Here is a 23,781-nt window from a genome sequence, read left to right on the forward strand (position 1 = left end):
CTGAACAGTGATTACTCACCTCATACTGGACAAAGATTTTCGCATGCAAAGAATTTACATCAGACACCGGATAAGGCCCAAATCCACATAATTTGCATGAAGAAGAGACGGTCGGGTCGTGCCTTGTAAGAATCCGACAGCGAGTGGGTAACCTGCCTCTACCATCAGTCCTATTAGCCAACGTGCAATCACTGAATCACTGGATGAGCTTCGATCAAGACTATCCTACCAAATGGACATTAAATACTGTAATATCTTGTGTTTCACCGAGTCGTGGCTGAACGACGACATGGATAACATACAGCTGGCTGGGTTTTCCGTGCATCGGCAAGATAGCACAGCTGCCTCCGGTAAAACAAGGGGTGGTGGTCTGTGTCTACTTGTCAATAACAGCTGGTGCACTAAATCTAATATTAAGGAAGTCTCAAGGTTTTGCTCACCTGAGGTAGAGTATCTCATGATAAGCTATAGACCACACTTTTACCAAGAGAGTTTTCATCTATATTTTTCGTAGCTGTCTATTTACCACCACAGACCGATGCTGGCACTAAGACTGCACTCAATGAGCTGTATAAGGCCATAAGCAAACAAGAAAATGCTCATCCAGAGGCGGCACTCCTAGTGACATTAATGCAAGGAAACTTACATCTGTTTTACCTCATTTCTATGTGCAATTAGAGGGAAAAAAAACTGGACCACCTTTATTCCACACACAGAGACGAGTACAAAGCTCTCCCTCGCCCTCCATTTGGAAAATCTGACCATCTCTATCCTCCTGATTCCTGCTTACAAGCAAAAACTAAAGCAGGAAGTACCCGTGACTAGCTCAATACAGAAGTGGTCAGATGACGCAGATGTTAAGATACAGGACTGTTTTGCTAGCACAGATCGGAATATGTCCTTGGATTCTTGAAATGGCATTGAAGAGTACACCACATCAGTCACTGGCTTCATCAATAAGTGCATTGATGACGTCGTCCCCACAGTGACTGTATCTACATACCCCAACCAGAAGCCATGGATTACAGACAACATCCGCACTGAGCTAAAGGGTAGAGCTGCCACTTTCAAGGAGCGGGACACTGACCCGTACGCTTATAAGAAATCCTGCTATGCTCTCTGACAAACCATCAAAAAGGAAAAGCGTCAATACAGGACTAAGATTGAATCGTACTACACCGTCTCCGATGCTTGTTGGATGTGGCAGGGCTTGCAAACTATTACAGACTACAAAGGGAAGCACAGCCATGAGCTACCCAGTGACACGAGCCTACCAGATGAGCTAAATTACTTCTACGCACGCTTCGAGGCAAGCAACGCTGAAGCATACATGCAAGCACCAGCTGTTCCGGATTACTCTGTGATCACGCTTTCAGTAGCCGATGTGAGTAAGAACTTTAAACAGGTCAACATTCACAAAGTCGGACTACCAGGATGTGTCCTCCGAGCATGCGCTGACCAACTGTCAAGTGTCTTCACTGACATTTTCAACCTGTCCCTGACCGAGTCTGTAATACCAACATGTTTCAAGCAGACCACCATAGTCCCTGTGCCCAAGATCACCAAGGTAACCTGCCTCAATGCCTCAATGACTACCGGCCCGTAGCACTCGCATCTGTAGTCATGAAGTGCTTTGATAGGGTTGGTCATGGCTCACAACACCATTATTCCAGAAACCCTAAACCCAGCCAAATTTGCATACGGCCCCAATGTCAGTGAAGACACTTGACAGTTGTTCAGCGCACAATCTCTATTGCACTCCAAACTGCTCTTTCCCACCTGGACAAAAGGAACACCTACGTGAGAATGCTATTCATTGACTACAGCTCAGCGTTCAACACCATAGTGACCTCAAAGCTCATCAAGGACAGCTTTTTTCCATCTACGTAACATTGCAAAAATCAGAAACTTTCTGTCCAAAAATGATGCAGAAAAATTAATCCGGCTACCCGGATAAAGCACTAAATAAACTTCAGTTAGTGCTAAATACGGCTGCTAGAATCCTGACTAGAACCAAAAAAAAGTATCATATTACTCCAGTGCTAGCCTCCCTACACTGGCTTCCTGTCAAGGCAAGGGCTGATTTCAAGGTTTTACTGCTAACCTACAAAGCATTACATGGGCTTGCTCCTACCTATCTCTCTGATTTGGTCCTGCCGTACATACCTACACGTACGCTACGGTCACAAGACGCAGGCCTCCTAATTGTCCCTAGAATTTCTAAGCAAACAGCTGGAGGCAGGGCTTTCTCCCATAGAGCTCCATTTTTATGGAATGGTCTGCCTACCCATGTAAAAGACGCAAACTCGGTCTCAACCTTTAAGTCATTACTGAAGACTCATCTCTTCAGTGGGTCATATGATTGAGTGTAGTCTGGCCCAGGAGTGGGAAGGTGAACGGAAAGGCTCTGGAGCAACGACTGCCCTTGCTGTCTCTGCCTGGCCGGTTCCCCTCTTTCCACTGGGATTCTCTACCTCTAACCCTATTACAGGGGCTGAGTCACTGGTACTGGGGCTCTTTCATACCGTCCCTAGGAGGGGTGCGTCACTTGAGTGGGTTGAGTCACTGATGTGATCTTCCTGTCTGGGTTGGCGCCCCCCCTTGGGTTGTGCCGTGGCAGAGATCTTTGTGGGCTATACTTGGCCTTGTCTCAGGGTGGTAAGTTGGTGGTTGAAGATATCCCTCTAGTAGTGTGGGGGCTGTGCTTTAGCAAAGTGGGTGGGGTTATATCCTTCCTGTTTGGCCCTGTCCGAGGGTATCCTTGGATGGGGCCACAGTGTCTCCTGACCCCTCCTGTCTCAGCCTCCAGTATTTATGCTGCAGTAGTTTATGTGTCGGGGGGCTAGGGTCAGTTTGTTATATCTGGAGTACTTCTCCTGTCCTATTCGGTGTCCTGTGTGAATTTAAGTGTGCTCTCTCTAATTCTCTCTTTCTCTCTTTCTTTCTCTCTCTCACAGGACCTGAGCCCTAGGACCATTTCTCAGGACTACCTGACATGATGACTCCTTGCGGTCCCCAGTCCACCTGGCCGTGCTGCTGCTCCAGTTTCAACTGTTCTGCCTTATTATTATTGGACCATGCTGGTCATTTATGAACATTTGAACATCTTGGCCATGTTCTGTTATAATCTCCACCCGGCACAGCCAGAAGAGGACTGGCCACCCCACATAGCCTGGTTCCTCTCTAGGTTTCTTCCTAGGTTTTGGCCTTTCTAGGGAGTTTTTCCTAGCCACCGTGCTTCTACACCTGCATTGCTTGCTGTTTGGGGTTTTAGGCTGGGTTTCTGTACAGCACTTTGAGATATCAGCTGATGTACGAAGGGCTATATAAATACATTTGATTTGATTTGATTTGATCACTAAGCTAAGGACCCTGGGACTAAACATCTCCCTCTGCAACTGTATCCTGGACTTCCTGAGGGGCCGCCCCCAGGTGGTAAGGTAGGTAACAACACATCTGCCACACTGATCCCCAACACGGGAGCCCCTCAGGGGTGCGTGATCAGTCCCCTCCTGTAATCCCTGTTCACCCATGACTGCATGGACAAGCACGACTCCAACACCATCATTAAGTTTTCCGATATCACAACAGTGGTAGGCCTGATCACCGACAACGATGAGACAGCCTATAGGAGGAGGTCAGAGACCTGGCAGTGTGGTGCTAGGATAACAACCTCTCCCTCAACATGATCATGACAAAGGAGATGATCGTGAACTACAGGAAAACTACAGGAAACGGGGGGCCGAACACACCCCTATTCTCATAAACGGGGCTGTAGTGGAGCAGGTTGAGAACTTCAAGTTCCTTGGTACCCACATCACCAACGAGCTATCATGGTCCAAACACATCAAGACAGTCGTGAAGAGGGCACTACAATGCTTATTCCTGACAAGATTTGGCATGGGTCCTCACATCCTCAAAAAGTTCTACAGTTGCACCATCGAGAGCAACCAACTGGTTGCATCACTGCCTGGTGTGGCAACTGTTCGGCCTCCAACTGGATGGCACTACAGAGGGTAGTGCGTACAACCCCAGTACATCACTGGGGCCAAGTTTCCTGCCCTCCAGGACCACTATACCAGGCGGTGTCAGAGGATGCATAAAAATTGCCAGACTCCAACCACCCTAGTCACAGACTGTTCTTTCTGCTACCTCCACGGCAAGAGGTACTGGAGCACCAACTCTTCTTAACAGCTTCTACCCCCAAGCCATAAGACTCCTGAACAGCTAACAAAATGGCTACCCAGACTATTTGCAAGGCCTCCCCCATGTTTACGTTGCTGCTACTCTCTGTTTACTACATATTACCTCAATTACCTCGACTAACCGGTGCCCCCGCACTTTGACTCTGTACCGGTACCACCTGTATATAGCCTCGTTACTGTTATTTTATTGTTGCTCTTTAATTATTTTACATTTTAGTTTTTTCTTCTTCTTTTCTTTTTTCCCTTATTGTTTACGTCAGTTTATTTAGTAAATAGTTTCTTAACACTGATTACATGTTGTTTTCGGCGCATGTGACAATGTTGTACACTATTTTTACTTAATTTATTTTAAATGTTTAATCCCAGCCCCCCAGCCTTTTGGTAGGCAGTCATTGTAAATAATAATTTGTTCTTAACTGACTTGCCTTGTTAAATAAAGGTTAAATAAATACAAAGTACCCCATGTCTAGGCAGACTTTGAACTACAACTTCCAGCATTCAGACACATTCTAGATTTGACCGTAGTGCCACGTCATTTGATGTCACTGCCGCACCTGCGCAGCCATCTTGTACTTTGAGCGAAGAGCGGACACAGAAAGAAAGAAAAGAAGAAAATAAACCTGTCAAATCAGACGAAAATAGGAATGTCTGTAAACGTTATATAGCCTCGTAACGATTAGACAGCCAAGAAGGACAAGGGGAGTTAGAAAATACGGTGAAAGACATCCAAGTGCCTTGGATATTGAGACCGACAATCCATATTTGCCTGTGAAAGCGGAGTGAGAGAGAGGAGGAAGGAACAGTGAAATCGCCGATAGAAACATATCCCGAACGCCAGTCAAATCATGAATCCAGAATAGTGAGTAGACTCTACCGCCAACACAACCACTCGTATATTTTACACTCCCTTTCCTTTTGTAATCTTATATGCATAGATCGAACACGTTATTGTAGTTTTATTGTATTAGGGCAATTCCATAAATGTGAGTCGAGCGTTATTTAACTAATATTCAGCCAACGTCAGCTGATCGCTTGTTCGTGCCACATTGTCGGCTAACGATAGATGGCTAGCTAGCATACGTTTTTACATACAAATAGCTAGCTAGAATGTAATTGTTGTCAATGGACATAGCTAGTTAGTCCCTCAAACATCTGTCACTTGTGTGTGTGTGTGTGGCCCTGAAATGAGAACACGCGCACAGATCCCCTGCTCTGTGCGGTAGCGACCGGAGGAATAGGACGTGGTGCTGAAACGTCATACCGGCCCACTAACTTACAGTAGCAAAGCTGTCTTGCTGCCTTTGGAGATATAGCTAACAAACACCAATGCTTGCTTTGAAATCGCTTTGTCATTAACAAACACACACCCTCCGTTCTGTGATGGCGCTCTCTCCTTTGTCTCTAACGTTGGTGTGTAACGTTAGCTAGCTAACTAACGTTATGTTAGGGCCAAAACATAGGTTTCTACTTGCTAACTTTACGAATAGATTGGCTATGTGCCGGGTGATAGCAATTTAGCCAGCATATGCGGTCTCGGTACATAGAAAGCTTATGGACGCCGACCCAGAAAGCATAGGTGATTTGTTGTAGAAGCCTCTGTGAATAACGTTAACGTTACCTATATTCGTGAATGTGGGAGACATCGCCACATCACATCAAAGGCTGCGTTTGGGGAAGAGATTGCCACATACATGCAGCCTGTGTTAGTTTCCATAGCATTGGACGTTCTTTGGCAGAAAAACATGCCACATCTCAATTTCAGTAGACACAAGAATAGCTCTGTCATTGCGCCACTTCTGTGCAGTGGAAGTGTGTCAAATGCATGTGACCTTGTTTTGCTGAGAGAGTTGATGTGAAAGTACTACAGCATACTATTTACTTACTCACAAACATTTCTGAGAGTTCCGTATTGGTGAATGAGTTCACCGTGTACCGGCTGTGGCCCTGCTAAATGTCCTATTTAGAAGTAGTTGCTTGAACACAACTTGATATTGGTCAATCGGTTGGTTGCCTCAGGAGTGTTTCTCAGGAGTGTATTTCCCCACACTTCCTCTCTTCCTCTCTATTGGGCCTTAGCCTAGAATTCTGTCCGAAGTGGAAGAAACTGACACAACATAAAATCAGTAGGGCTTATGACTGGAGTTAAGTAGCAACACTGTTTAGTATGTCTAGTCTTTGGTCTAATGCTGGATGCTTTAATTTCAGTGACTACCTGTTCAAGCTCCTCCTTATTGGTGACTCCGGTGTGGGAAAGTCCTGTCTTCTGCTCCGGTTTGCTGTAAGTATCGTTACCGTATGCTATGACTGTACACAGTTATTTAGTAAGTGTTGTGTCGGTGCCTTTTGTCAAAATGCAGCTTCCAGAATCTGTCTTGACTGTTCTTTCTCTCTCTTCTGCCGTCTGTAACTCCTTCCTCTTCTTCAGGATGACACCTACACGGAGAGCTACATCAGCACCATCGGCGTAGACTTCAAGATCCGCACCATCGAGCTGGACGGCAAGACCATCAAACTGCAGATTGTGAGTCTGACACGATCAACACTGCAACGTGCCGCTACCCACACCCACACCACCAATTACAAATAAGGGGTGGCTGTTGGGAACGCTTCGTTTTAATTAGGAAGCCTAGCCCCAGCTATTGCTGTTATGATGAACATTTGAGGGTTTTGCACCGCTCACAGCTGTGTGATCTATTTTGCACCGCTCGCGTGATTGTGTGAACTATTATAGTCTAATAGGATGTAATCGGATACTGTTTTGGTAGGAGAAAAGGCTGTACCATTCCAAACAAATACATCTGGTAAAACAGGAGGAGCGGCCCCGCCAACTCCTGATGTTATAAAGGCTTGATTAGATTTGAGAAACGGTTCAGTAACCTAGTTATGTGTGTAGTTTAACACCTCGCCCTAAAGCTATACAACAGGCCTGGGATCCAGTTCTGTTCCCACCATGGCTCTTTTGATGCAAGGAGTCGAACTATAGATGTTAGTGTGGTATTCTAATGTCCATAGATGCCTAACTAGTGCTATTCCAAGTGTTTTCAAGACAGGAATGAATGGAACTTGGGTGATGACAGGTGTGTGTGTGTGTGTTTAGTTATTTAAATTAGCATGTTTTGTTGGTTTGCATTAAACGACTATCTCTCCCCTCCCGCTCTCTTTTGTATTTCTCCACTCCCTCTCTTCCAGTGGGACACTGCTGGTCAGGAGAGGTTCCGCACCATCACCTCCAGTTACTACAGGGGCGCCCACGGCATCATCGTGGTCTATGATGTCACAGATCAGGTGGGTTATTAGTTCGAGGGGGATCAATGCTTAGAACTAAGCTTAATAGTCTGTGTATTTTTGTAGTCAAATATTGTACTTCCCAAGTTCTTTTGACTTTCTAAAATGTCTAATTGGCCTAATAAAATAAGAAATCCCCATAAAAATCTTTCAGTTTAAGCTAGCATTGGATGCCTCTCAATCCACCGCATCCGCCGATGTCACAGATCAGGTGGGTTATTAGTTCGAGGGGGATCAATGCTTAGAACTAAGCTTAATAGTCTGTGTATTTTTGTAGTCAAATATTGTACTTCCCAAGTTCTTTTGACTTTCTAAAATGTCTAATTGGCCTAATAAAATAAGAAATCCCCATAAAAATCTTTCAGTTTAAGCTAGCATTGGATGCCTCTCAATCCACCGCATCCGCCGATGTCGCACTTCCGCATCCGCGGTGAAAGGTGACACAGAGCTAGAGCGGTGTTTGTCAGACCACGAGAGGTCCCGAAAATCAGTCATTCTTACAAAGTCAACTGTATCGTCCGAACGGTTTCGCCCACAGGCCTTTACAAGACTTGTTTGAATGTCTCCCTGTACCAGTTGAAAAATGAATGGAAGTATATATGGAAACTATTTAGTGCCAAAAACAAGGGGTTAAATAAATGACAAAAAAAATGTATATAAAATGTTTCCTGATCTTTTTTTTTTAATATGTCTCAGATATAAAACAGACACTTCAGAACTAAGTTCCTTTTTTGGGGGACTGTCTGTTGTTCCATGTAGTGAATCTGTTATTCAATGCATTTGTATGGGCTAATAGCAGTAAGGACAAATACAATTTATTACATTTTTTTTGACACTTCAAGAGGTCTTACATTTCAAAATAAAATCAAAAAATGATCATTGGGTCCGTGGGGCGACGCACAATTGGCCTAGCGTCGCCCGGGTTAGGGAGGGCTTGGTCGGTAGGGGTGTCCTTGTCTCATCGCGCACCAGCGACTCCTGTGGCGGGCTGGGCGCAGTGTACGCTAGCCAAGGTGGCCAGGTGCACAGTGTTTCCTCCGGCGCATTGGTGCGGCTGGCTTCCGGGTTGGATGTGCGCTGTGTTAAAGAAGCAGCGGCTTGGTTGGTTGTGTATCGGAGGACGCATGACTTTCAACCTTCGTCTCTCCCGAGCCCGTACGGGAGTTGTAGCGATGAGACAAGATAGTAGCTACTACAACAATTGGATACTACGAAATTGGGGAGAAAAAGGGGTAAAATTCAAAAAAAAAAAAATGATCATTGGTATGACCTTCTTAAAACAATTCCATATAGCTTAGTAGAACCCCTCCCTCCCCCGGCCTAGACAGGGCTTAGACTCTTAAGGGTAAAAATCACAAAAAAATGTCCACTGTTTCTCACCTGCCTGTAGGATAGGCAGCCATGCACTGTGTGACTAATCTCATTCTGTCCTGTGTGCTGTAGGAGTCCTACAACAACGTGAAGCAGTGGCTGCAGGAGATCGACCGCTACGCGAGCGAGAACGTCAACAAGCTGTTGGTGGGGAACAAGTGTGACCTCACCACCAAGAAAGTGGTGGACTACACAACAGCCAAGGTATGGCTACAGGGGCATTTCTATGATTTGAGGACATTGGCGGCTTACCCCAAAGCCAGAGGGGGAACCCTAATAGAGGGTTCTGGGGGCATCCCCCGGAAGAAAAATGTAATTTCAACTGCTGCATGAATGCATCCATCAGGTGCACTTTGGGATGAACATTAAGAGATTAGATCTACTCAGAATTGTGTTGGGGGAAAAAAAAAACCCACACATTTTAAAATAATAATGTGGGTGAACAATCCCTTTAAAATAGGGCTTGAAGTTAGTCCTGCAGGGAGGCCTGTTTCCCAAGTGGAAGGGATTTTAAAATATTCAACCTATAACAATGAATTACTTCAAGTCGCCTCACTTTCAACAAACATCTAAAGGTGGTTGAGGCTGACATGTTGAGTCAAAATGTGTCACCTTACTGTATATAGGCAAGATATTTTACTTTTACGAGCTTTTGAGAGTCCCCTTACCATTTCTGCATAGCAGCTTGTGCACACGACTAAAATGACAGAATAATTGAGGCAAGGGACATTTCAGTATAGCCTATTCTCCTTTTTATGACATACAATCAAATCAAATCTAATTGTATTTGTCACATACACATGGTTAGCAGATGTTAATGCGAGTGTAGCGAAATGCTTGTGCTTCTAGTTCCGACAATGCAGTAATAACCAACAAGTAATCTAACTAACAATTCCAAAACTACTGTCTTATACACAGTGTAAGGGGATAAAGAATATGTACATAAGGATATATGAATGAGTGATGGTACAGAGCAGCATAGGCAAGATACAGTAGATGGTATCGAGTACAGTATATACATATGAGATGAGTATGTAAACAAAGTGGCATAGTTAAAGTGGCTAGTGATACATGTATTACATAAGGATACAGTCGATGATATAGAGTACAGTATATACGTATGCATATGAGATGAATAATGTAGGGTAAGTAACATTATATAAGGTAGCATTGTTTAAAGTGGCTAGTGATATATTTACATCATTTCCCATCAATTCCCATTATTAAAGTGGCTGGAGTTGTGTCAGTGTGTTGGCAGCAGCCACTCAATGTTAGTGGTGGCTGTTTAACAGTCTGATGGCCTTGAGATAGAAGCTGTTTTTCAGTCTCTCGGTCCCAGCTTTGATGCACCTGTACTGACCTCGCCTTCTGGATGATAGCGGGGTGAACAGGCAGTGGCTCGGGTGGTTGATGTCCTTGATGATCTTTATGGCCTTCCTGTAACATCGGGTGGTGTAGGTGTCCTGGAGGGCAGGTAGTTTGCCCCCGGTGATGCGTTGTGCAGACCTCACTACCCTCTGGAGAGCCTTACGGTTGAGGGCGGAGCAGTTGCCGTACCAGGCGGTGATACAGCCCGCCAGGATGCTCTCGATTGTGCATCTGTAGAAGTTTGTGAGTGCTTTTGGTGACAAGCTGAATTTCTTCAGCCTCCTGAGGTTGAAGAGGCGCTGCTGCGCCTTCTTCACAATGCTGTCTGTGTGAGTGGACCAATTCAGTTTGTCTGTGATGTGTATGCCGAGGAACTTAAAACTTGCTACCCTCTCCACTACTGTTCCATCGATGTGGATAGGGGGGTGTTCCCTCTGCTGTTTCCTGAAGTCCACAATCATCTCCTTAGTTTTGTTGACGTTGAGTGTGAGGTTATTTTCCTGACACCACACTCTGAGGGCCCTCACCTCCCTGTAGGCCGTCTCGTCGTTGTTGGTAATCAAGCCTACCACTGTTGTGTCGTCCGCAAACTTGATGATTGAGTTGGAGGCGTGCGTGGCCACGCAGTCGTGGGTGAACAGGGAGTACAGGAGAGGGCTCAGAACGCACCCTTGTGGGGCCCCAGTGTTGAGGATCAGCGGGGAGGAGATGTTGTTGCCTACCCTCACCACCTGGGGGCGGCCCGTCAGGAAGTCCAGTACCCAGTTGCACAGGGCGGGGTCGAGACCCAGGGTCTCGAGCTTGATGACGAGCTTGGAGGGTACTATGGTGTTGAATGCCGAGCTGTAGTCAATGAACAGCATTCTCACATAGGTATTCCTCTTGTCCAGATGGGTTAGGGCAGTGTGCAGTGTGGTTGAGATTGCATCGTCTGTGGACCTATTTGGGCGGTAAGCAAATTGGAGTGGGTCTAGGGTGTCAGGTAGGGTGGAGGTGATATGGTCCTTGACTAGTCTCTCAAAGCACTTCATGATGACGGAAGTGAGTGCTACGGGGCGGTAGTCGTTTAGCTCAGTTACCTTAGCTTTCTTGGGAACAGGAACAATGGTGGCCCTCTTGAAGCATGTGGGAACAGCAGACTGGTATAGGGATTGATTGAATATGTCCGTAAACACACCGGCCAGCTGGTCTGCGCATGCTCTGAGGGCGCGGCTGGGGATGCCGTCTGGGCCTGCAGCCTTGCGAGGGTTAACACGTTTAAATGTCTTACTCACCTCGGCTGCAGTGAAGGAGAGACCGCATGTTTTCGTTGCAGGCCGTGTCAGTGGCACTGTATTGTCCTCAAAGCGGGCAAAAAAGTTATTTAGTCTGCCTGGGAGCAAGACATCCTGGTCCGTGACTGGGCTGGATTTCTTCCTGTAGTCCGTGATTGACTGTAGACCCTGCCACATGCCTCTTGTGTCTGAGCCGTTGAATTGAGATTCTACTTTGTCTCTGTACTGACGCTTAGCTTGTTTGAGAGCCTTGCGGAGGGAATAGCTGAACTGTTTGTATTCAGTCATGTTACCAGACACCTTGCCCTGATTAAAAGCAGTGGTTCGCGCTTTCAGTTTCACGCGAATGCTGCCATCAATCCACGGTTTCTGGTTAGGGAATGTTTTAATCGTTGCTATGGGAACGACATCTTCAACGCACGTTCTAATGAACTCGCACACCGAATCAGCGTATTCGTCAATATTGTTATCTGACGCAATACGAAACATATCCCAGTCCACGTGATGGAAGCAGTCTTGGAGTGTGGAGTCAGCTTGGTCGGACCAGCGTTGGACAGACCTCAGCGTGGGAGCCTCTTGTTTTAGTTTCTGTCTGTAGGCAGGGATCAACAAAATGGAGTCGTGGTCAGCTTTTCCGAAAGGGGGGCGGGGCAGGGCCTTATATGCGTTGCGGAAGTTAGAGTAACAATGATCCAAGGTCTTTCCACCCCTGGTTGCGCAATTGATATGCTGATAAAATTTAGGGAGTCTTGTTTTCAGATTAGCCTTGTTAAAATCCCCAGCTACAATGAATGCAGCCTCCGGATAAATGGTTTCCAGTTTGCAAAGAGTTAAATAAAGTTCGTTCAGAGCCATCGATGTGTCTGCTTGGGGGGGATATATACGGCTGTGATTATAATCGAAGAGAATTCTCTTGGTAGATAATGCGGTCTACATTTGATTGTGAGGAATTCTAAATCAGGTGAACAGAAGGATTTGAGTTCCTGTATGTTTCTTTCATCACACCATGTCACGTTAGCCATAAGGCATACGCCCCCGCCCCTCTTCTTACCAGAAAGATGTTTGTTTCTGTCGGCGCGATGCGTGGAGAAACCCGTTGGCTGCACCGCCTCGGATAGCGTCTCTCCAGTGAGCCATGTTTCCGTGAAGCAAAGAACGTTACAGTCTCTGATGTCCCTCTGGAATGCTACCCTTGCTCGGATTTCATCAACCTTGTTGTCAAGAGACTGGACATTGGCAAGAAGAATGCTAGGGAGTGGTGCACGGTGTGCCCGTCTCCGGAGTCTGACCAGAAGACCGTCTCGTTTCCCTCTTTTTCGGAGTCGTTTTTTTGGGTCGCTGCATGGGATCCACTCCGTTGTCCTGTTTGTAAGGCAGAACACAGGATCCGCTTCGCGAAAAACATATTCTTGGTCGTACTGATGGTGAGTTGACGCTGATCTTATATTCAGTAGTTCTTCTCGACTGTATGTAATGAAACCTAAGATGACCTGGGGTACTAATGTAAGAAATAACACGTAAAAAAACAAAAAACTGCATAGTTTCCTAGGAACGCGAAGCGAGGCGGCCATCTCTGTCGGCGCCGGAAGTCAACATGTCCGTGACGCAACTTACCTACACGAATGGCTAAAAAATGCATAGCTTCTTGTCATATTTATTTTCGGAGGTGCAAGTAAGCATAATAGATATCAAAGAAGTAGCTACACCAGCAAAACTGTGAAGAAGTGACATACTAAAAAGTATGAGGGATAACAGTACCGTTCTTGCTGATAAGCACACTAATTATCCTATAATAGGATATCCCATCATAAGGAATAGATGTTCCATTGACTTACATCAGCTAATGTGAAGGAAATCAATTCAACAGAAAATCTCCTGAAGACAACATGGCATAGCCTAAGTCTTTCCAGGGCTACACCCTACCCAAATCATGTTTGTTTATTTTATTAGTCTAAAAGGGATACTTTTGGGTTCACAATCTCTTTGTGCCATCTTAAAACAAACGTGTGCCTGTCCAGTTACCAGATTGTTAGCTAATATGGTAACATGACTGAACAAGCTCGTTTGTTACACTACCTGGATACAAAAGTATGTGGACACTTGTTTGTCGAACATTTCATTCCAAAATCAGGGGCATTAATGTGGATTTGCCCCCCCCCCCTTTGCTGCTATAACAGGTTTTCCACTAGATGTTGGAACATTGCTGTGGGGACTTGTGCGATTAGGCCTGGCTCGTAGTAGGCTTTCCAATTCATCCCAAAGGTGTTCGATGGTGTTAAGGCCAGGGCTCTGTGCAGGCCAGGAAAGTTATTCCACACTGATCTAATTTCAGTATGGACCTCGCTTTCTGCATGGGGGCATTGTCGTGCTGAAACAGGAAAGGGCCTTCCCCAAATTGTTGCCACAAAGTTGGAAGCACAGAATCGTCTAGAATGCAATTGAATGCTGTAGCGTTAAGATTTCCCTTGAGTGGAACTAAGGGGTCTAGCCCGAACCATGAAACACAGCTCCATTATTCTTCCTCCACCAAACTTTACATTTGGCGCTATGCATTCGGGCAGGTAGTCCGCCAAACCCAGACTTGCCCGTCGGACTGCCAGATGGTGAAGCGTGATTTGTCACTCCAAAGAATGTTTCCACTGCTCCAGGGTCCAATGGCGGCGACCTTTACACTACTCCAGCCGACACTTGGCACCGCGCATGGTGATCTTAGGCTTGTGTGGGGCTTTTCGGCCATGGAGACCCATTTCATGAAGCTCCCGACGACCGGTTCTTGTGTTAACGTTGCTTCCAGAGGCAGTTTGGAACTCGGTAGTGAGTGTTGCAACCGAGGACAGACGATTTTTACATACTACGTTCTTCAGCACTCAGTGTTCCCGTTCTGTGAGCTTGTTTGGCTTACCACTTCGCGGCTGAGCCGTTGTTGCTCTTCGGCATTTCCACTTCACAATAACAGCACTTACAGTTGACTGGAGCAGCTCTAGCAGGGCAGAAATTTGACAAACTGACTTGTTGGAAAGGTGGCATCCTATGACAGTGCCACGTGAAAGTCACAGCTCTTCAGTAAGGCCATTCTACTGTCAATGTTTGTCTATGGAGATTGCATGACTGTGTACTACATTTTGAACATGTGGCTGAAATAGCCTAATCCACTAATTTGAAGGTGTCCACATACTTTTGTGTATATATGGTGTATCAAACAAATAGGCTTCTCGCAGTCCGCTATTTTATTATATAATATTTTTCTCCCCAATATCGTGATATCCAATTGCGATCCAATTACGATCTTGTCTCATCGCTGCAACTCACCAACGGGCTCGGTCGTGTCATGCGTCCTCCGAAACATGACCCGCCAAACCGCGCTTAACACCCTCCTGCTTGACGTGGAAGCCCGAATGATGCTGAGCCAATTGTGCGCCGCCCTCTGGGACTCCCAGTCAAGGCCGGTTGTGACACCGTCTGGGATCGAACCCGGGTCTGTGGTGACGCCTCAAGCAAAGAAGATATTATCTCCGGTCAAATGTATCATATCTTTTGAATGGTTTGGGCGCACACAGTTTTCAGTAAAGTAATAGCGAAACCATATCCCTAAGGCATACTACCTAGCTTGTAAGTTATGGAAACTCATATCAGACGTACAGCCTGCAATTTTGAAATTATTCATCCATCAAAAGGTTCTGGGCACTTCACAAAACATACTACATTTCAGGCACTACACAAAACAGTTCATTTTGTTGTTTTGAGCAGTCGATTTCTCTAGAAAGCTATTTCCTCATCAATGTGGGAATACAAAATCGAGTTGGCTCCTGAGGTGATCAATAGCGTAATATTGGATCTTTAACTTTATTTACAATTTTCATTGAATGCATTTTTAACTCTTACAAAATGACAGAACGTACTGTTCACATTGAGACACTTCACACAATACCTACATGTTTTTTTTAATCCTTTCTGTCCCTCCCTGCAGTATCATATTGCTTTATATTTAATGGACATAATACTGTTTTTTAGAAATTATTATTATTTTCCACATGGTAATTGCTACAACAGCTGGGCATTACCTTGTATGTTTTTATATTTATGTTTAACCCCTATCTATTCTCTTCCTGTCTGCCGCCTGCAGGAGTTTGCCGACTCCCTGGCCATCCCATTCCTGGAGACCAGTGCCAAGAACGCCACCAACGTGGAGCAGGCCTTCATGACCATGGCTGCTGAGATTAAGAAGAGGATGGGACCCGGGGCCACGGCCGGCGGGGACAAGCCCAACCTGAAGATAGACAGCACCCCGGTTAGGCAGTCTGGCGGGGGATGCTGTTAAACCGGACCCGGTTCTGGATGCTCACCACCTCCTCCCGTCCCTCTCTGCCCGGGGCTTCACCTCCTCCACCTCTCCCTCCACTCTTCACCCCTCAGCCTCCCTTCCATCTACCTTTGTCTTACCCTACAGAGAACCAATGGGAACAGGGTTAAGTGAGGGATGGGTGGTCAGGGAGAGGTTGAGAGAAAGGGATGGAGGGGAGGAGTTGAAGGGCTAGAACTGCGGACTGACTTAAACTATCTCCCCTAAAAAAGCGAATGGGGAAAAATAGTTAGGTAGGTAGGGGTGAGGGGGGGTTTGAGGATTTTTTTTTTTTCTTTCATTTTTGCTGAGTGATGAGGCAGGAAGGTAAACAGATATGAGAAAAGATTGGTATTGATTTAGAGGGGAACTGGGTGATAGAAGATTAGGTTTTAGATTCTGGCGAGCGCTTATCGCTCACACACACACACACACACACACACACATTGAAAGTGGATCGGAGTGATTCTCCCATTCGAGATAGTCACAGGTATGGGTCTCTCTTTCCTTCAGGTTATGTCTTTCATTGCAACCCAGTGAAAGTCATATAGCAAAATTAAGTTTAGTGTGCTACAGTAGTCATCTGTCTATTGGGCCTATTTTATATGTTGGGGGGCCTTGTAGTCATCTTAAGTCTGTCTACAGCATAGATTGAGTCACGGACACCGTCTGGTCCACGTTTTATGGCTCAAATGCAATAGTAACACATGTATTCATGACTATCCAATCATTATACAAACTGAATTGGCATTGGAGCAGAAAGCAGACAGTTGTGTGCCACTACCAGCGTACTAACATTCTAGTGAGGCAGTGGTGAGTCATCGATGTTATTAAATGATGGGGATGCCCATTTGTTGTGCTTTCCCCCAAGCACCTCTAATCGTTCTCTTTTTCTGCCTGAAGTGAATGAAGGCATCAGCAGACGGGGGAGAGACTCATACACTGCAGTCTGTGTGAAGAGGGTAATCTGGGAGTGGTGGGACTTCTCATAGACCGCGTGCTTTAGGTTGATTTGACACTCCATGCAGATCATGAGAGCTTTTGGTCAAACTTGGAATCACTCCATTCCCTCTCCCTCCATCCCTCCACATGCAGAATGGAGGATGTAGTGAGAGAAAGGGAGAGCGCAAGACATTTCTTTTCAGTTCTGTAGTATATGGTGTTAGTTAGCCCACATCACTCCTGTTAGGATTTCACATATTGAAGAATGAGAATAAAAAAATAACACATAAATACGTGAGATACGCTTAGGTCATGTTTGTATGTCTTTAAGTCGTCATGACACTATATATTACATTATAAATCAGCCCTGAATGCTGATTTGCTGACAGCTGTGGAGAATCAGACCGTCTGCCACGGGTGTGACAAAACATTTCTTTTTACTGCTCTAATTACGTTGGTATCCAGTTTTATAATAGCAATGAGGCACCTCTGAGGTTTGTGACATGGCCAATATACCACGGCTAAGGGCTGTGTCCAGGGACTCTGCGTTGCGTCTTGCCTAAGAACAGCCCTCGCCGTGGTATATTGGCCATATACCACAACCCCTCGGGCCTTGTTGCTTAAATATACCCAAGTGGTTCTTCAACATACACAGACAGTACACACACACACACACAGATAACGGGCATGACATACTGTAGTACTAGGTTAGGGGCGGGCGTAGATAGGGGCTTGGGCAATGCAACTGATATTCAACAACGATTTAATACACATTACTCTGACACCACAAATTGGCAATATCCTACATTCTGTGTTCATCTTAATAGATTATTATTGATATTGTTTCATAGGTATTATTACAATGATTTTATTTGATATTTCTTTTTGCTTGAAATGCTGTCAAACTTACGTTATTGGGTGGGTGGGTGGGTCGGTTGGGATGTTTTTTGGTTGTTGCTAAGTTTGACCGGGTCGGGGGAGTTTGTCTATGAAAGCTACTGTTCCCTCCTGTGCCTTACTGGTCTCTTAAAGATACTGACCGCATGCTTAACTTGTGTAGCATGTCACAGTCGCACCACAGGTTCTCTTTGCCTTGGCCATGACCGACTTCTCAGACCGTGTTTCCACCCCCCCTCTCTGTCGTCACGTGTCCCACAGTGCATTTCCTTTATGGTTGTCACGGTTTCATGTCAGTTAGTGTGGTTGTTAAGAAGCGTAGCCAGTGCGTCACGGTTTAAATGGCCCAAGATGTCCTGACCTAGCTAATTATGTTCAAGTGGAGTCCCTACTCAGACCGAAGTCTCAATACTGTACTATGACCACATGTCAACTCATTACCTCAGAAGCGCTCTCTTTAGATCATTGCGCGAATAGTGTTCTTCATTGTCAACTGCTGGTTCCTGTAGCCTCTATATAGCCTAAGACATTAAGTGTTCGGCGAGTCAGAATGTGTGTTAATGGTTCCGGCTGTCCTGATCTCCCCCTCCTACAGTATCCTCGCCTGCGCCGTTCCCTTCCCAGTCTGTCCGCATGGTTCTCATGGCAGTGTGTTATTTTTCAGCGCCATTCCTATGGAACTATGGGTCCTTGCAGGGATGTGGAGAAAACCCTTCAACCCCTGACCTTAACCAACACTGGTGGTTTTTAATTTAATGCGCTGCAGTAGAGTGAACAAGGCCTCTAAGCGTTTGTGTTCTAGGCAACAAAGGCAATTGGCATTCGTTGATTATTACAACCTCAGTTTTCAACCCTTTTCTTTTACAGGACCGTTTACGACTGTAGAAGTAGGCACGGTTACAATCGGACTTTGGGAAGATCTATTCTCTGCCTTTGGTGGGAATTAGGGTGACATGCTGAGAACCCGGACTAGACCTGGAAAGTGATATTCCTTTTGTCTTTATGGTTTTCCCTTGTCTTGGTCTTGACAGTCTGAAATCATCCAGTTGTGTGTGTGTGTGTGTAACAGTTATAATCTTGTACCTGTATAGCTTTATAGCTATGTAAAGTGTAGACAGAGGTTCTTACTTTTACGACAACTATATAAGCATGTTATGGTCATGCTATTTGGTCATTGGGTTTGATCGTGTTACGTCATCATGGTTACGTTCCTAGAGCATGGTCGCGGTTCTGGTTCATTGGGTTGAAGTGTTCGACTCTGTGCTTGAGCGTTCGGGGTTAAGAGGGACTGACTGGTCTTGCCATGCAGACCGGATATGAACTCCCATCAACCTCCTCTTAAAGCCAATCCATTTATTCAAACTCAACGAATCCAACGATGTTCTTTGTGACCCGGTTCCAACTACTCATCATTGATAACGGAATCTCGCTTGGACTTTGGGAGCATTCCTGGTGTTCCCGGGTTGGTCTTCGAGAGAGACTTGAAATTCCTCAGCACTTAAGGTGGCACGGCCTTGTCCTCCGGGCTCAGAGCTCCGGGTAGTGAGTATGCTATGCATTCCCCATGCAATTGCAAAGTGCGGTTTCAGCCTCTACAAACTGCGATGTCCAATTAATAGCGATGAGTTAGTGAGCTCTTGCTGTCTGCAGCATATGGCTACCAAACCAGTCTATGGCATTCATGTCTAGAAGAGCAATGTTAGGGCAGAATGCAGAATCTGATTAAGTGTGAACAGCAGGTTTAGATAAGTTGTGACTCTTTTTATATGTAGGGTAGTAGATACAGTAGCCTTAGCCCTTGTATTTTTAGAAGAGCCCTTACAAATAGGGTGGGAAAACTAAGCTAAACCCCGTGACACAATGCAAGACTCAACCGGACTGGATTGTGCTGGCTCATTTTACGCTTAGGCAGTTTGGTGTGATGAATTTGAGAATCTGGTAGTAATCAGCTGACTGTCACTGGTAGGAAGGGAGGGATCAGTAGTAAGGGGGGGGGGGGGGGGTTTGTGTGTGTAACATTCCTGCTCTGAACACAGGCTTGCTTTCTGTCTTTTCCCTCAAATCTTACATGAGCCCTTCTGCGAATTAAACGATTGTTTGAAACTCCACAAACAAGACACGCACACTTGGTCACACGGACATGCTAAAATGGACATAAAATGGACATTTCACGCCGTAACGGCGTGAGTCTCCTTTTGATTTGTTCTGAATGTGCTTTTTCCTTCCACGACGTCTTCATATTCTACTGATTTTAATATATGAATTGAAAATATACTGTGGTAATATTGTGTCGTCTGGTCTGTTCGAAAGATAAGAGGGATGGGTTGGGGTTTAGGACATGTGGGTGGGACAACACATGGGGTGTGGAGTTAGGGGCGGGCTCTGGTTTGGAGCTTGCTCGTGAATGTGATTATGACGGAACTAGATATCTAGAATCTTGCTAGAATCCCTAGAATGTTTTTCCATTGTCACACACTACTTTGTTGCTCTTCCGTGGCTTAATAAAGGAACAACGCGCTGGTCTTTTTAACACCGAGCATCGTGCAGGTCCTCTCCTGGTCGTCTGCTCTTTTTTTTTTTTCCTTTTCTGTTTTTCGCTTGTCCACTTTGGTGCTCTGTCTCTCTGCTGATTTTCATCGCGTTTTTTTTCTTCTGTACATATTATAAATATATATATATAATAATAATAATAATAAAAAAAAAGATCAATGTCAACATTGGTGAACTGTCCCTTTTTAAAAAAAAATTCCCACATGTACTCTGTTATCAGCGCACCGGTGGTGTTAGGTGTGTGAATGTGTACGTGTTAATACATACATGTCCATGTCAGCTAGTGTGTGTCTCCTCTGCATGTGGTCGCTCAGTACCCTGAACACATCCAGTATCTGCCTCGCAGCCTGCCTGTCATCTCTACTTTGTCCTTGATATATATATATATATTCAAATAAACAGTCAGACTGAAGAAGACCCAGGCAGCTTCTCATCTAAAGGTGTACTCTGCTCTAACACCGCATGAGTATGAAGGAATGCGTTCAATATGGAGATGCTTCAAATGGAATAATTCACATATTGCTGGGGAGGAGTGTTTGCGCTGTGGGCAGGGAAATGCTGGCTCTTTTAGTCAGTCTAATATAAAGTACTGCAGACATCCCTCTTAGGACTACTGCTGCAGTCGGCACAGTGTCTGCAGTAAGAAGACCCTCTCAGCAAAAACATACCAGCTAATCCCTTTCCAGCGCTATTTGCATCACATAATGATAAAGCTAGAAGTCACTACAGTGGAGAATTGCAGGAATGTGTGTAAAAAACTTCATATTGTATGTTGAATTCAATGACGCTACTGTATGGTTGTGTGATATATGGCAAATGCATCATTTTCACCCAGACATTGGTCTAAATGTATAGCATTTCAAGCTTAGAATTAGGCCATTATTTAAAATAATTCTAGTGCAATTTGTACTGATTTTGAGCGTGATGTGCTCATTGACCTGACCTACAGTATGTGGAATCTCATTACTAAACTGACCCATTGTCCTTCGTCCTCCCTGCCCCCTCCCTCCATTCCTCCCTCTCTTCTCCTGACGTGGCCCTGTGGTGGTGGGGCGCTGGTGACCTTGAGTGAGTTATTTATAGCCTTGGTGTTGGTGGCGGCGCTGCAGACTGGGAGCTGGGTACCAGACGCTCCTCAGGGGAGACAAAGAGAGAGATGGACCCTGGCGAAGGTTAAAATCAAACCTCACTGGATAGGTTTCCTCAAGTGGATGGCAATCACGTCATCAATTAGCTGATTTTGGTGACCTGGTGTAGGAATTCAGATGAATCCGATCTAAGGAGTCAATCACCAGGATAGAAACAGTTTGCAGATCTAGCTCTAACATGGCGTCAATGGGGAATCAAGTGCTTTAAACCCATGGTTTTAGAACTGTAAACACACTGATACAATGGATAGTTTTATCATGAGATCTGATTCATCTGGATTAACTGAAACAACAGCTAGTTCACCATGAATTTCACATTTTCAAATATTGAAATCACATCTAATGATGAAACGCTTTTTTTAAAAACCTACAATCAGTATTCCAAAGATCACCAAACACCAGTCACGTATTCATTTCAACACCTTTTATTTACATCTTCCCCAAATACAACTCACATGCCATTTATGCATCATCTACTTCCATCACGTTTGCCTCTCTTCTTCGGTTCAGGCCATCGTCATTTCGACAGTCTTGGCTATTTTTGTCCCTTCACGTTTCCTTACAGACAGTCCTTTTAGACATTTCCCCAGTCCACCTTCCCTCTAGCCTGCCCCCTATCTCAGCCACTCAGCTCCGGCCTCAGTCGACGGGCCCCTGAAAGATGAGTTTGATGTGCCCCTGCTCGCCCGTCAGCCAGGTGCCGCAGAAGGGGCATGCGGCATGGAAGGCGTGCGTTCCGTGCGGCAGCGGGATTTGGCTCCAGCCCGCCACAGTTTTTTCAGAGCACACGTGGCCGCAGGGGCAGAAGGCGTGCGTCGGTGGCCCAGCGTCCAGGTACAGCCCGCCCTCGCAGCCAAGCCACAGGGGCACGTAGGGGCCCACGCGCCGGCACATGGGGCACTCCCTCTCCCCGGTACTCGCCGGAGCCGTCCCCCCGGGGCCCACGTTGTGGCCCTTGTCTTTCCGGTAGCCCCAGTTGTGGTAGCCGTGCACGTGACCACAGTTGACATAGACCCAGGGCTGCTTCTTGTCAACAATCTCTCGCCGGGCCAGGCTGGGGAAGGCCAGGGTGTTAAAACCCACGGGGCACTGGGGCCGGGCGGCATTCAGCTCCTGGCGGAGGGACTCCAGCTGCTTGAGGGTGGGGGTGCGGCGCAGGCCCGTCGGGGTACGCCACAGGAGGGTGGCACCGCACAGGTCAATCAAAGAGCCGTCCTGCAGGGTGTTGGACTCGTTCTCCACCTGGAGGGAAACGGGGTGGGGAGGAGGATTAAGGGGAGGATTCGTAAACAGGTACAGACAATACTGTAACTGTCAAACCATAATTATTTGCATACATTGTTTCCTTTTTCTGTGCCTTTGACTAATATTTTTTTGTTTGTTTCCCTATCCTACGACTACTTTCTGGCACTGTGATCATCCTACCCTGTCGCATACTATCAAGAATCGAATCAAACTTTAATGATTGATTCACAAAACATCATTCATAACTCATAGTTGGGAAACTCTAAAGCTCATCAGATGTTTAGCCTGACTGTGCAGTCCTTAATTTAACACACACACACACACACACACACACACACATTTATATATATATATATATATATACAGTGCCTTGCGAAAGTATACGGCCCCCTTGAACTTTGCGACCTTTTGCCACATTTCAGGCTTCAAACATAAAGATATAAAACTGTATTTTTTTGTGAAGAATCAACAACAAGTGGGACACAATCATGAAGTGGAACGACATTTATTGGATATTTCAAACTTTTTTTACAAATCAAAAACTGAAAAATTGGGCGTGCAAAATTATTCAGCCCCTTTACTTTCACTGCAGCAAACTCTCTCCAGAAGTTCAGTGAGGATCTCTGAATGATCCAATGTTGACCTAAATGACTAATGATGATAAATACAATCCACCTGTGTGTAATCAAGTCTCCGTATAAATGCACCTGCACTGTGATAGTCTCAGAGGTCCGTTAAAAGCGCAGAGAGCATCATGAAGAACAAGGAACACACCAGGCAGGTCCGAGATACTGTTGTGAAGAAGTTTAAAGCCGGATTTGGATACAAAAAGATTTCCCAAGCTTTAAACATCCCAAAGAGCACTGTGCAAGCGATAATATTGAAATGGAAGGAGTATCAGACCACTGCAAATCTACCAAGACCTGGCTGTCCCTCTTAACTTTCAGCTCATACAAGGAGAAGACTGATCAGAGATGCAGCCAAGAGGCCCATGATCACCCTGGATGAACTGCAGAGATCTACAGCTGAGGTGGGAGACTCTGTCCATAGGACAACAATCAGTTGTATATTGCACAAATCTGGCCTTTATGGAAGAGTGGCAAGAAGAAAGCCATTTCTTAAAGATATCCATAAAAAGTGTTGTTTAAAGTATGCCA

General features: G+C 45.6%; 2 protein-coding genes across 4 annotated transcripts in view; one reads left to right on the forward strand and one right to left on the reverse strand.

Annotated features, from left to right (window-relative positions):
• The first annotated feature begins 4,749 nt into the window (after nt 1-4,749).
• On the forward strand, nt 4,750-17,042 carry LOC139416185 (ras-related protein Rab-1B). The gene is made up of 6 exons (XM_071164554.1): nt 4,750-5,064; nt 6,411-6,483; nt 6,631-6,726; nt 7,395-7,490; nt 8,934-9,065; nt 15,627-17,042. The coding sequence occupies exons 1-6, from the start codon at nt 5,051-5,053 to the stop codon at nt 15,819-15,821; spliced, it is 606 nt and encodes a 201-aa protein (XP_071020655.1). The 5' UTR covers nt 4,750-5,050; the 3' UTR covers nt 15,822-17,042.
• A 4,782-nt stretch (nt 17,043-21,824) lies between these two features.
• LOC139416186 (pellino E3 ubiquitin protein ligase family member 3) overlaps nt 21,825-23,781 on the reverse strand; it is a 29,189-nt gene continuing 27,232 nt past the window's right edge. For all 3 annotated transcript variants that reach the window (XM_071164557.1, XM_071164556.1, XM_071164555.1), the window contains one exon: nt 21,825-22,621. In XM_071164557.1, coding sequence (XP_071020658.1) covers nt 22,019-22,621 — 603 coding nt within the window. In that variant the 3' untranslated portion in view covers nt 21,825-22,018. The remainder of the gene's footprint in view (nt 22,622-23,781) is intronic.

Source organism: Oncorhynchus clarkii, chromosome 9, assembly GCF_045791955.1.
Source record: "Oncorhynchus clarkii lewisi isolate Uvic-CL-2024 chromosome 9, UVic_Ocla_1.0, whole genome shotgun sequence".
In the NCBI taxonomy this organism is placed as follows: Eukaryota; Metazoa; Chordata; class Actinopteri; order Salmoniformes; family Salmonidae; genus Oncorhynchus; species Oncorhynchus clarkii.